The sequence below is a fragment of the Bombyx mandarina genome, chromosome 19 (genome assembly GCF_030267445.1).
Source record: "Bombyx mandarina strain Sakado chromosome 19, ASM3026744v2".
Lineage (NCBI taxonomy): Eukaryota > Metazoa > Arthropoda > Insecta > Lepidoptera > Bombycidae > Bombyx > Bombyx mandarina.
Genome location: NC_143225.1, coordinates 2,925,763 through 2,939,638, shown reverse-complemented (window position 1 = coordinate 2,939,638; position 13,876 = coordinate 2,925,763). Strand labels below are relative to the sequence as shown.

General features: G+C 47.7%; 1 protein-coding gene across 14 annotated transcripts in view; it reads left to right on the top strand.

Annotated features, from left to right (window-relative positions):
• The window catches only part of Trpm (transient receptor potential cation channel, subfamily M), a 274,349-nt gene that overhangs the window by 140,457 nt on the left and 120,016 nt on the right, over window positions 1–13,876 (top strand). For all 14 annotated transcript variants that reach the window (XM_089735227.1, XM_089735235.1, XM_089735236.1 and 11 more), the window contains one exon: window positions 8,393–8,475. In XM_089735227.1, the coding sequence (XP_089591353.1) occupies window positions 8,393–8,475 (83 nt within the window). The remainder of the gene's footprint in view (window positions 1–8,392; window positions 8,476–13,876) is intronic.

The following is a 13,876-nucleotide window of genomic DNA, read 5'->3' as shown; positions in this document are numbered from 1 at the left end:
AGCGTGTTGGGTCTACTAGTTTTAATTAAAATTAAAATACCGTAGGAGAAAAAAACCGAATATATCTCAAAATGTTTTTACTGTTTATTGTCATCTTATATTGTTAAGGCGATTTATTGTAATCATATATTCTACCCGCAGTAATGTTTTCGAATTATAATGTTGACAGTAATTTTTTATTAACAATGAAAATTGAACAACAAAATTATTTGTTGTCCAAAAACACGGAAATTCAGAAAGGGTAGTTTTACACAATATCAGTATTACAGATTCACCCGGCCGCGCTAAGCTGAAATAACCCCTAGAGTACCAGAGAATAGGCAAGGAAATTCCAATTAAAACGGATAAGTAAATTTCAAACAGAACACCACAGTTGTCCGTGACCATCGGATCCCAAGAGTGAGAGAACCAGGCTCAATACGGCTAATTCTCGGTAGTTTACTTGTAACGCTCACAATTAATCTAACTGTAGGAATAACGTACTTAACAAATGTTCACGATTGACTTCCACGGTGAAGGAATAGCGCCATATAATAAAAATCAAAACCGAAAAATTATAATTACTGAATTACTGATGGTAAGACCTCTCGTGAGTCTGCACGGGTAGGTAACACCGCCCTGCCTATTTCTGCCGTGAAGTAAGTAATGCGTTTGGGTTTGAAAGGTGGGGCAGCCGTTGTACTTTAAAACTGAGACTTAGAACTCATGTCTCAAGGTGGTGACATTTACATTGCGTATATCTATGGGCTCTGGTAACTTCTTATCACGTGTCTGTCATTGTTGTCTAAGCAATAACAATAAAATGCTAATCATTTAATTCAGTATTTTTGAGGATCAAAGTTATTTTTACGATTTGATCTCGCGTTGTTTGTTTTATCCGTAACGACAAAATTGTAAAGTATACGAAGCCTCGGAAATGCGCGGCCAATACGTAAAACAAAATTACATGTTCATACTTCTTCGATTTCCCTCACATAGAAGAATGAATCCTTCCCGCCATTCCCTGTTTTGATACGCGCTATTGGCTTTCTGCCATCTTGTTAAATCTACGAAAAGTAACAGCTGTAATAATGTCTAGACAAATTCATGTAAATAAGAAAATATGTATAAGAAATATCTAGGACATTCGTGAAACAAAGAGTTCTTTGAATGCTAATGCCTTCGTTGAAATAATAAGAAACTGTACGCAATGTCTTGGAAAGAGATACCTTACATTTATGTTTTACGAAATAGATATGTTATTTTACAACCTGTTTTTAACATTCAGCATTCATCTCGGCTGTTTTCTTGTATATATTTTACCATTAAACTTCTTTTTTTAAAGTATATAGTATAAAAATATAATTGTGGTATAATCTATGGTAAATACGTTTAGATAACTTTACAGACTTTTTGGCGGGAACGCGAAGAGTGAAGTTGTGTGATTTGTTTTATTTTGTCTGTTTAGTGTTTCTTCAGGATTAAATGTGTAATAACGGTGGTTTGTTAACTGTTTAATATCTGGAAAGTGCACAAATGTGGAAAAATTAAACAAAGCCGCTGGACATAACTTCTCGGGATCCTCCAAAAAGTCCACTGAAAAGATCTCAGTAAATGACCACCATTTTACTGAGATTATACTTCATCCCATATCATCTCATCTCGTTTCATTTAATTTCATCCCAGTTGATTAATGTCTCAAATTAATCATCTTCATTTCATTTCATAATTTTTCATCAAAATAAGAATATGAATTAAAATAAGACATGACTTAAAGGTCTTAATTACCAGGTCATAAAATCCCTTACAAAACGATAACTTTACAGAGATTATTACGTTTTTGGTTTTGGTATTTTTTTGGAATGCCTATCCTTTTTACAGATACTACAGTGTTTCGATGTTAAATATATATGGTTAGATTATGTAAATACGTCCTTCTGTTCGTTCGTTGTCCATTTTATTTGCCTCGTTAAGGTGAATTCGTGATATTTATCAGCCTCCACAAATTGTCCGGACATGTAACAGCCTGAATATGTAACGAATATTATTTTTTATTGTTATAATTTTATTTCAAATGCTTGATAATAAAATGTATACTGGCAGGTTGCCTTTCATCTATCCATATCCATATATATAGAAATGAATTGCTGTTCATTAGTCTCGCTACAACTCGAGAACGGCTGGACCGATTTGGCTAAGTTTGGTCCTGAATTATTTGTGGAAGTCCAGAGAAGGTTTAAAAGGTAGATAAATGAATGAAAATGTTCAGAATTAAATAAAAATAACAATTTTGTTTTCCTTTGATGTGTCCCCCGTCGGACGGATTCCTTTTGTTTGTTTTAAGTTTATTTTATACAAAAGCTTAGGTCGATTAGGTTATCGATTGAGGCACTACGAAGTCTGCCGGGTCAGCTAGTATGGTAATAAAAATATAGAATAAAATAAATAGTACTAAGATAAAGAGTATTAAGCGGTAGGCTGCGACTTGGCTCTGTTCCTGGCATTGCTGACGTCCATGGGCGACGGTAACCACTTACCATCAGGCAGGCCGTATGCTCGTCTGCCTGCTTGAGCAATAAAAATAAACAAAATGTCAAATCTTAAAGTATTTCTATTTAAGGATTAAAAAAAGGAATCAATATTATAATAAAAAAGATATTCAATCACGAAATAAAATTAATAACATAAATTTCGTTCAAAGTTTAATCAAAGCGTCATCATACTATTGGCCCGAGTTAAATTTTAATATATTCCGCTGAATGTTTCTGTTCAATTATAACAAGTTACGTTCATTAAGCTAGGTCCTGCTAACTTTAAGCTCAAATTTCTACTGCTGCGAACTATATTTGCTTTCATATGACGAAAGTAGCAAGGGAAATGTTTCGTTATACGGTGGCACTTTACTAAATAAACAAACACGTGAAATTCTGTATGTGGCTCACAGCATCAGCAAGCTGGATAATATTCTCGGCGAATTCGTATCTAGTGATGCGCCTTTGCAGGGGCTCAAGTAACAAGATTTGTAACGAAATGAATGCGACAAAATGGCTACCTGATTAATGATGATCGGCTGTTTTGTGGACCTGCACATAAGTTATAAGCGGTTACTAACACACCTGTTTTGAAATGGATTGGAAAAGAATAACACATCTTTTTTTTATTGCTTAGGTGGGTGGACGAGCTCACAGCCCACCTGGTGTTAAGTGGTTACTGGAGCCCATAGACATCTACAACGTAAATGCGCCACCCACTTTGAGATATAAGTTCTAAGGTCTCAAGTACAGTAACAACGGCTGCCCCACCCTTCAAACCGAAACGCATTACTGCTTCACGGCAGAAATAGGCGGGGTGGTGGTACCTACGCGTGCGGACTCACAAGAGGTCCTACCACCAGTAAAAAATTGCTTTAAGTTTTTACTATGTGATCGCCTAGTACCTATCACCCTGTCTTCGCTAGGGTGTCGCAATAGGCTACTAATACGCTGATGATGAAATGTCAAGATTGCAATTGTTCCGTCGCAGGTCACCAGTTTGGAATGCTTAAAGACGAAGGGAAGATGTTCCACTGAGCCGGTGATATTGCTAGGTAGACCGACGGTCCGAATGTTGTTCGGAACTTGTATATATGCAAGCGTATCTTGAAAATGTCGTAAGCGAGATTCAGGCACCTGTCAAATATCTTGTGTTCTGTGATGGCTACCGCCACAGATTCATCGGAAAATGGTTAATATACCTGATTACTGTGATTGGAAACGGGCATTTACTAGTACAAAACCTTCAAGTCAGAGATAGAAGAATTTTGCACCACTATCCAAATCAAATATTCTATTGAATCCATTGCAAGAAAAGATAAATTAAGTGTAAGCAGTGCTTTATCGAACTGGTCAAAATTTTAATATATTTTCCTAAAGTAACAATAATTAGTCCCATGGCAAAATCGATGTATCCTGCCTGTACAACAAATGATATTACAAACAATATCTTACACAATATCCTCAGCATTTCCAATGCACATACAAGAATTCAACCGTGTTGACAATGCCAGTGATCCGTGAACCGGACATGTACCAGTCGGATACACGTATAATATCCGGATGTATTCAGACGCCGGTCGGACTTCCGACACACAACACTATGTCGGGTTGAGAATAAACTTAAGTGGCCAATTTATCGTAGCTTTCCGTTCATTGCTTTGCCTTTAAGCTTTCGTGTAGCTTATAGAAGTATTCGTGTGTTCTAGATTCTAAATCTGGATAATAGCTATTTTCAGGTAAACAAATTTTTGAGGCCACGTTTAAAAAAATCATCAATGCTTAAATGTAGATCATTAGACTTTTTGACGTGAACGCGAATAGCTAAGTTAAGTGAATTGTTAATTCATAATAATAATTCATTTTGTTCATTCGGCATTGCTTCTGGTTTAAACGTGTAAAAATGGTGGCTTGACCGTCCTGGGTTGACAGCCCACTGAGTTTCTCGCCGGATCGTATCAGTGGGTCGCGTTTCCGATCTGGTGGTAGATTCTGCGAAGCACGGCTCTTGCTAGGGTTTGCGTTAGCAAAATTCGTCAGGTTTGAGCCCCGTGATTTCACCTACTTGTTAAGGTTACGCTGATATAGCCTCTCAAGACTCTCAGTTTAGGTAGGAAAAAAAAGGTGGCTTATCAACCCCACGTGGCATCTGTGAAAGTGCAGAAATGTGGGAAAATGAAACCAAAACCGCTGGACGTAGCTTCTCGGTTCCTTCTAAAAAGTTCGCTGAGATCTCAATCAATAACCACAATTTTATTGAGACCTCATTTCTTCTCATCTCATCGTTTGTTTCATTTAATTTCATCCCAATTGAATACATTATATTATGGTATTTTTTACAATAAAATCATTTTTTCTTACATTATTTTTAATTAAAATTTATTAAAATTTATTTTCTAAAATATTTTTAGTTGGATTTTCTATAAAAGCGTATTTTGTTAGTTTTTTTTTTAAACTATTATTTATTTTTCATTTTTTAGTTGAATTTCAATTTTTTCAATATTTTTTATTTTAATTTTTTTTAATATTGAATTGTCGTCGGTCATTGATATGTGTACCAAATTTCGAGTTAATCCGACGTTTTGAAGGGGGTCAAAATCATGTTTAAAAATTCCGTTACAAACATACATACGTCTGAAGCTAATAAAAGCGTATTAAAAATTAGAAAGCTATAAAGCACCGACCAAATAAATTATCGAGTTAAGTTAGACGGAATACCAGTAAAATTTGTGATTATAATAATTCACTGTCCAAACAATACAGAAAGAAACAACGAGTACAATGCGTTCCAGTGAACATCATTGCCCGCTCGTAAACTTTATATTTTCATATGAGACTCGTGGAAGGCAACATGTGTGAGCGCCATTAAGTCCCATCCAATTATCTGAGGCACAACGACCCCGGAGGGCACTCCACCCGCTTTGTACAGAGGAGTTTCTCGAGTTTAATAATCAACGCAATTGTCAAATCGTCTGAGAACTTATCAAGTGCCTTAGCGAAGCCGGTTGACATTTACAGAATTCGGTAATTGACGGATGGTTGTTTGTTAAAAACAAAAGGAGATCGTAGATATCACGACATGATTACCACCGCCTGACAAATTGGTGTATACTTAATTGGATTGTTTTTTTTTATTGCTTAGATAGGTGGACGAGCTCACAGCCCACCTGGTGTTAAGTTAAGGTTACTGGAGCCCATAGACGTCAACAATGTAAATGCGCCACCCACCTTGAGATATAAGTTCTAAGGTCTCAAGTATAGTTACAACGGCTGCCCCACCCTTCAAACCGAAACGCATTACTGCTTCACGGCTGTATTGTGTAGCTGTTTTCGCAGCCACAACCAAAACACAGAACTCTTTAGGTAGAAATAGGCGGAGAGACCGATTAGGCTGCCCAGGTGATGCCGCTGTTGTTCAGGAATACCCCGCTGGGATGGAATGCGATACGTCACCAAGTGGACGCTCTTCTAACCGCTGCGGGGCTTATCTTGGCAGTCTCATATAATCCACGTAGGAGCTCGCACCCTGGTACAAAAAAGGCTACGAGCTGTCGGCGTTATCTAGGTGGACATCTGATAGACCCTCGACCGAGAAGTCCGGAGGTTTTGGCGCTAACGACCACTAGTCCGGCGTACAGTGGGGGCAAGGTGGCGGGGAGACATGTAACCCGGGCGAAACGCGTCTCCTTACCCTCAGTCTGCCTCGAGTAAGTTCTCTCCCATTAAGGCTCAAACATGGGTTGCTGAGCGATCGGGGGCTTTAGTCGGTTGAACTTCAACATGTTCCGCCTACCGACCCCAATGTATAAGCGGAAGCCGGCACTCACCCACATAAAAAGGCCGCGACGACTACCTTATCTCTATATAAAAAATGAATTGCTGTTCGTTAGTCTCGCTCAAACTCGAGAACGGCTGAACTGATTTGGCTAATTTTGGTATTGAATTATTTGTGGAAGTCCAGAGAAGGTTTAAAAGGTATAAATATGAAAATGCTCGGAATTAAATAAAAATCCGTCGGACGGATTCCTTTTGTTTGTTTTATGTTTATTTTATACAAAAGTTTAGGTCTTTTGTATATCGATTGAGGCACTACGAAGTCTGCCGAGTCAGCTAGTCTATAACAAAATATTTATTTGAACCAATAACAATGAAAACTTGCGAAATGCTAATGTTGTAGGTTATCCTGAGGCGATAGGCCTCGCATTGTTATTGGAATTAGCATTGTTCAAGTATCTGGGTCAGTGAGATAATCTCGAGAAATTATAGTTCGATTACTCTAGGTTATTGATACTATATATTTGCTAAGTTGAATAGACGAAGCCCACGGCCCACTTGTTGTTATGCGGTCACTGGAGCCCATAGATTTTACCCATTTACGTTGTAAATGCGGCACCCATCTTGGGACATGAGTCCTTAAATCTCTGTTTTTACAATTCGTACTTTAGTTTGTTTCCAAAGCTAGTTGATATTTTTGGAAATGCTTCTACTAAGATGAGGGCTACATTTTTACGAGTCCAATCAATAATTATGAAAAATTTTTTGGCTACGCGTTAGACATGGCAAACGCTTTTATTCGTTTAGAAACGTTTTGGGCTCTGTCTGCAGAATTTGGGCCGCGGTATAGTCCCGTCGCAAAGGTAGTATAGTATTGTTTCGATGGAAAACGAGATTTTTTGCTGATGCCATTGTAAGGTGAAAGAAAGCGTGACATTATATAAAACAGTATATTAATATAGCCCAAGCTACAGCGAAAATGAAGGAATTTATTGATTAAACAAAATTATCAAGTAGTTGCTCTACAAACTCTCTAAATATCTTAGCTCAGTAAACTTGGATACTCTTTAATCAAACGTGGTACCGATTCGTGTATAGATTTGTCGATCTAAAGCCACCCTTTACGAGGATTCTGCTTAGTGTCAATGATCACTTCTAGAATGCAGAAAAAAAAAGAAGTAACTGTGACATTGTATATATTTTCAGTGGCCACTTCAAATATGAAGCCTAAAGTAACTAGTTTACATTAGACATTGGAACGCACATTTGTTTCACGCCCGAAGTAGGTACAACTTGGATGACTCTCAAATTCTTGGGAGCCATTCGTCCGACCTCGCTCCCATATCAAACGGCAATAACAAAAGCGTTACAGCATTACAGAGGTCCGTCGGGCCATTGTTTTTGGCGCTTACCGAGAAAGCTTTTTGTTTGCACCAAAACATTCGCACAGACAATAGCCCGATTGTCTTGCTATTTTCGTCTTTGCGAAGAACGTAAGCTTACTTAGTCGTGTTGATTAAATTTTGATAGTTCACTTTTATACGTAGTTTGAAATAAAGTGGATTCATTGTTGCAATCCTTTCATGTAAACGTTATCAGTGACTGGTGTTGGGAACGCTCTAAGCCTGTATTCATCTGAGTTTTGCATTAAAAAGTAAGTTGTGGGTAGTTCGAGTTTGACGTTTAACAAACTACCCTCCAACGGCCCAAATATTAACTCTACATTTAAATAATTTAACTATTCGTCTTCGCGCCGACAAATATAATCGTCAAATTAAGATTGTTATGGATTTATTTTAAGGATGGGTAGCATATCATTAGCTTTTTTATCGTAGACCTCAGGTCTGATTGCATTGGTCCGAGGTGCCAAAGTTAAATTAAGTTTAAATTCGAAATTGCATTAATTCCTACTGTTTCGTTGTTTTTATAGGTATGCATGTATAAACAGAAGAATACTTCCAAATACTAGTACAGTACTCAAAATGCTTAAGCGCTTATTTCAGCATGTACCCGGTTTCCGGGCAAACCGGTTGAACATAGTATCCGTGAACATTTTTCTTAAAGTTCAACTAGAATTGGTGTTTAGAATAATACTTATTTTGTTACAGAAAACAACAAGGAGCTGGATAGAGAGTACATTTCAGAAGCGAGAGTGTAAATGCTTCGTTCCCAGCGCTAAGGATGAGCATGTGTGAGTGAAATTAAATTATTTTTAGCTGAAAAATCGTTCATAAATTCCTGGGCAGAATGCGCTTATTAGAATTATCGTTTTCATTCGATTAAGGTGTTTTTTTTTTTTTTTTTTTTTTTTTCCACAGGAGAAAATCGCCGGATCCCCACCCGCACAGCAGGTGGGGTATGTGGGAGTCGAACCTCACTAAAAACTCCTGCCGCTCACAGCCGGCGCCCTACCCCGGACCGGGTGGGAACCCAGTCGGAGCTATTGAGACGGCGGGACAGGGTTTACGCAGTGCACATTACATCCATCCCGCCGTCCCCCAGACGCCGGACCGGCGGCCGCCAGCAACACGACCGCCGGTTCCCTCGGTCGACGGGCCAAGAGCCCGATTGATAGCGCCGCGCTACACCTTCCCCCGGAGCGGTCGGGGGAACGCGACCTACCACGCCGCCCCACGCCTAGGTTGCTCCCCGCACAAAGCGGGTGGAGCCCGAAGCCCTTAGGGGGCCGGGTTACGGACGGGACCCCGGTCCCGACCCCCTGCTCGGCGGCGGCGGGTTTCTGCGTAGTGAGGAGAGCTTTGCCTCACTCGCCCCGCCGCCTCCTTCTGCGAGATGGTGCACTCGCAGAAGTCGAGCATAGCCTTCCAAGACTCGTCGCCGCCAAGCATCGACGCCACGACGCCAGGCAGCGACAAGTCTGGTCCTATCTTTGCGACAAGGACACGGCGCTGCACCTCCCATGCGGGGCAGACAGCGAGCGTATGCTCCGCCGTGTCCAGGTCGTGTCCACAATGGTGGCACCTCGTCGTCGGCTCAGCTCCTATCCGGTGCAGGTACTTTCCGAAGCATCCGTGCCCAGTCAGCACCTGCACCAGACGGAAGGTGAGGCGTCCTCGGCCACGATTCACCCAGTCATAAAACACTGGGTAAACCGCCTCGACGGTCCGTAGACCCCACGTGGGGTTGGCCAACCGCCTCGACCACGATTCGAGCACGGACCGCCGAGAATGGGCCTTCCGCGCCCGCAGCTCACTTTTGGAGGGACGCGCCACGCCCAGAGCACGAAGCTCACTGCGCCACCGATAGTCGGCAGCGAGCGACTCCGCCTCCAACTCCCATGGCGGCGTCCCCGCCAACACACACGCCGCCTCGAATGAGACGGTGCGATATCCACGGATGACCCTGATAGCAACGGTGCGCTGCGGCCGGCGCAGGAACCGAGCCATAGTAGCCCGATTGCGCGGCTCAGCCCATACAGGCGCACCGTACAGGGCCATCGATCGCACCACCCCAGCGTAGAGGCGGCGTACAACCTGATCCGGCCCCCCGATATTTGGGAGCAGTCGGTTCAAAGAACCGGCCGTCCTCATTAACCGGGGGACCAGCTCCGCAAAGTGAGCACGAAAAGCCCACCGGCCGTCCAACACGAGGCCGAGGTACCTTAACTGCACCCCAACCCCTATCCGGACGCCCCCAACCACGATGTGGGCGTCGACAGGTGGCGCTCTCCGCGGCCCGTGAAACCACAAGGCCTCGGATTTACTGAGCGCCACGTCAAGGCCCAGTCTCTTTATCCTCCCGACGACGAGGGCCACTCCCGCTGTGGCGAGACGGGCAGACTCTCTATAATCATCCCCCCGGGCCACGACCAAAGTGTCGTCCGCGTAACAAATAACACGGAGGCCCGGGAGGAGGGCACCCCTCAGCACCCAGTCGTACCCGATGTTCCACAAGAGGGGTCCGAGAACCGACCCCTGTGGAACACCACGCACGACCGGAAAACGGTGAAGGGTCCCACCGTACCCGGTACATTCGACCGACCTGGCCTCCAAATAGGAGCCAACTAGCCGGCGGAGGTAGAGGGGCACTCCATGCCTCTCCAGTGCCCCCCTATCACAGACCAGGGCAGGGTGTTAAATGCGTTGGCGATGTCAAGAGACACCGCCAGCGCCACCCCACCCCGTGAGACAGCCTCGTCCGAGAGGGCCCGCACGCGAAGTATCGCATCCACGGTCGAACGGCCCTCCCGGAAGCCAAACTGCTCCGCCGACAGGTCAGGTCCAACCCCGACCAGGTGCTGAACGATGCGGGCAGCCAGAATACGCTCCAGCAATTTTCCCGCCTCGTCCAGCAGTACGATAGGACGATACCCGGCGGCTGTATCCACCGGGCGCCCCTCCTTTCTCAACAACACAAGTCTGCCCGTCCGCCAGAGCAACGGAAACCGTCCCGACTCCAGGCAACCATTAAATAGCTCCAGGAGCCGGTCCCCCAGGGCATCGAGGGCCAAGGCCAGCACCCGGCCATGGACTCCGTCCGGGCCGGGGGCCGTGTCCTTTGCAGTCATCCTGACAACGGCCACACGGAGCTCTGCCCCAGTGATACGGGGCACCTCAGCAGGGGCTTCGCCGTCGATGGCGTCCGACGGCTCACCCATAGCAGGGGGAACAAAACCCTCCCGCTCCTGCGGGAACAACGCCGAAACGATGTCCCGCAGCTGTTGAGGCTGAAGTCGCTCAGTCAAAGGAGGGGCCCACGGGCGCAGTTTGCCGCGCACCAGCCTATACGGGCTCCCCCATGGATCCGCTTCGAGCGCCTCCAAGAGTCTCTCCATGTTCTGCTCCTTGGCCCGCCTGATGGCCAGCCGCAGGGCGTCCTTCGCAGCACGATATTCGCCGTGCAGCCGGGTCTCCTCCTCTGCGAACGCGACGGGGCCGTCGCGCCGCAAGTGGCGGCGACGGCGGTGTCTAGCGCACCGGCGGCTCGCCCGAATGGAGACTGCACGCAGTCTCGCAATTTCGGGCGACCACCAGGGCGACTGCCGCCGTCCACAACGCCGAGGGCCGACCCGGGGCATCGAGGCATCGCATATGCGGTGCATCGCGCCGCGGAACCATTCGGCCTCAGCCTCCACGTCGAAAGGGTGTGGACGCATGGGCGTCCACGCCGCCACTATAGAGGCCTCCACCAGGAGCTCCTTCTTCAGGAGCTTCAATGCCCACCTAGGGAATGATCGGGACGCACTCCGCGGGGGGTTAACCCCGCGAGCGCCTGCGGCCGGCGTCGGCGCGGGAGCGGAAAGATCGAACCGGATATACCGGTGATCCGACAACGATTCCGCCCCCACCACCACGCCCCAGCCCAGGATGCGCTGTGCGATGGACGAGCTCGCGAACGTCAAGTCCACGATAGACTCTCCCATCCACCGCACGCATGTCGCGACCGAGCCCCTGTTAACGATACAGAGATCGGCCGCGACCGCCCACTCCTCCAACAGCCTACCACGAGCGTCCGTGGATGGGGAACCCCAAGCGACAGACTTCGCATTGAAGTCCCCCGCCAGTATCACCGAACGGGGAGAGAGGTGACGAGCGATGACCTCTAGCCCGTCCAGAAACCGCTCGAACTCGACGGTAGGCCGATTTGGAGAGAAGTACACCCCGATCACGACGGTATTTTCTAGTTGTACCGCGACGATCCCGGGGCCCCTGGTCACCATCGCCAGGGGAGGAATCATCGCGGATCTTCTTATATGTATGGCCGCCAAGCCATCAACGTCCCCAAACCAGCAGTCGTCCGCTGGGGGAACGAAGTACGGCTCGGCGACCACAGCCACGTCAATTGACCACTCCGCCATAGTCTGGAGCAGCATGTCCTGAGCCCCGGCGGAGTGGTTCAAATTTCCTTGGAGGAAGCGATAGGTGTGATCCATTAAGGCTGGACCACATCCATCGCCCCCTCCCCTACTCTATTGTCCCCGCTATCGGGCTCGAACGCCTCAGCGGGGGCCAAAGTGTCAGCCGGTGCTCCCCCGGCCGACCGCTTCTTTTGGCGCCGCTTAGCTTGGCGGCGCCAATTTCGAATTGCATTTTTGCCGGCCGGGGGGCATGCCTTGCCCCCGGTCCGGTGATCAGCCTTGCGTCCGGCCGCCGCGCATAATGAACAATGCGGCGCAGCCAAACACACGGCCGCCTTGTGTCCAGGCTGACCACAGCGGAAACACAGTCCACTGCGGTCAACCGCACTCACGCACCTGGCGAGGCAGTGCCCAGTGCTGAAGCACCTTAGGCACCGCCAGGCACGTGGTTCTAACAGGCGCACGTGGGCTGCTATCCAGCCCACGCGCAACCTGCCCGGATCCCCCGACGGTCTCCCAGGCGGAGGAGCAGCCAGGGCGACGGCCGCCTCCACCGGGCAACGTACCCACACGGAGCCGGCCCCGGTATAACCAGAGCGCAGCTCGCCTACGGTTATATTCTGCGGGGCACAGTTGCCCTGGGCAGCGACGGCCGCCGCCACCTCATCCCTGGTGGTGCAGTCGTCCAGGCCGGTCACTCTCAATTCAGCCATCTTGACCGGCCTATGCACCCGCACCTCCTCTTCAGGCAGAACCATACGGAGCCTTGCCGCCAGACGCTCCGCGATGCCGGGACTGTCGGCAACGGGACATTCTAGCAGCTTGGCCCCATTGGCTGTCTGCCTACAGCGGAGGCCCTCCCCCGCCCCGATCTCATCCAGGTCAACTGCCGCGCGCGCCCGAGCAATAACATCTCCGTATGTCATGCCCTTTGCTTTGGCAGCCGGCAGCAGCGTTAGGACCACTGCCGCCGATCGCGGCGCGCGCGGTGGCTTCTTTGTTTTTTTGTTTTTATTTTTATTTTTATTTTTGGCGGCTACAGGCGCTCGACCCTGTTGGGGAGCAGCCTGAGCCGCCGTGGCCGCCGGCGCTCCACCCACTTGTGGAGCTGTCAATGGGGCCTTCTTGCTACCCCGCCGGGCCACCACGTTCCACCCCTCGTCCATGTTAGATGGAGGCGGAGACAGCGGACGGGGCTGGGGTGCTTGCGATGGTCGTTTCGCGTTGGCACCGCCCCCCCGTTTGGTTCTATCCCGTCCCGGGCCCAACTTAGTAGCTGGAGCCCGTACGGGGGCGGGGCGAGCGGCTGGAGTACCCGACACCGCGGCATATGCCGGTCGCCGAGCGTCAGCCGGAGCAATGAGCTGCGCCTCGAGGGCCGCCAGCCTGCCGTCCAGCCTTTCTAGTACAACCTGGACAGTGCGACTGATGACCTCGTCCAGGCTGAACTTTCCAGCTAGCTCCCGTGGCCCCACGAGTGCCTGCTGCCGCTTGGTAACGGTCATCTCTCTAGTGCGCGGTGACGGGAGACGTGGACGCTGCTCAGCCGCGCGCGGTGGCGGCAGCACAGGCCACCCATCGCCAGTCAGCGCCGGAGAACGGTGACTCCGAGGGGCCCCGGTGATACATGACGTCGCTGCCGGTACAGGAGCCGGAGGAGTCCGCAACCCAGTGGCCCGGGGCAGCGCGGGCGACGGCTCGATTAAGGTGTGGTTCGATTTTGGGGTTGTTAAACTGTCATGAGATACTTCAAGTGTATCATAGGGTGTATCTC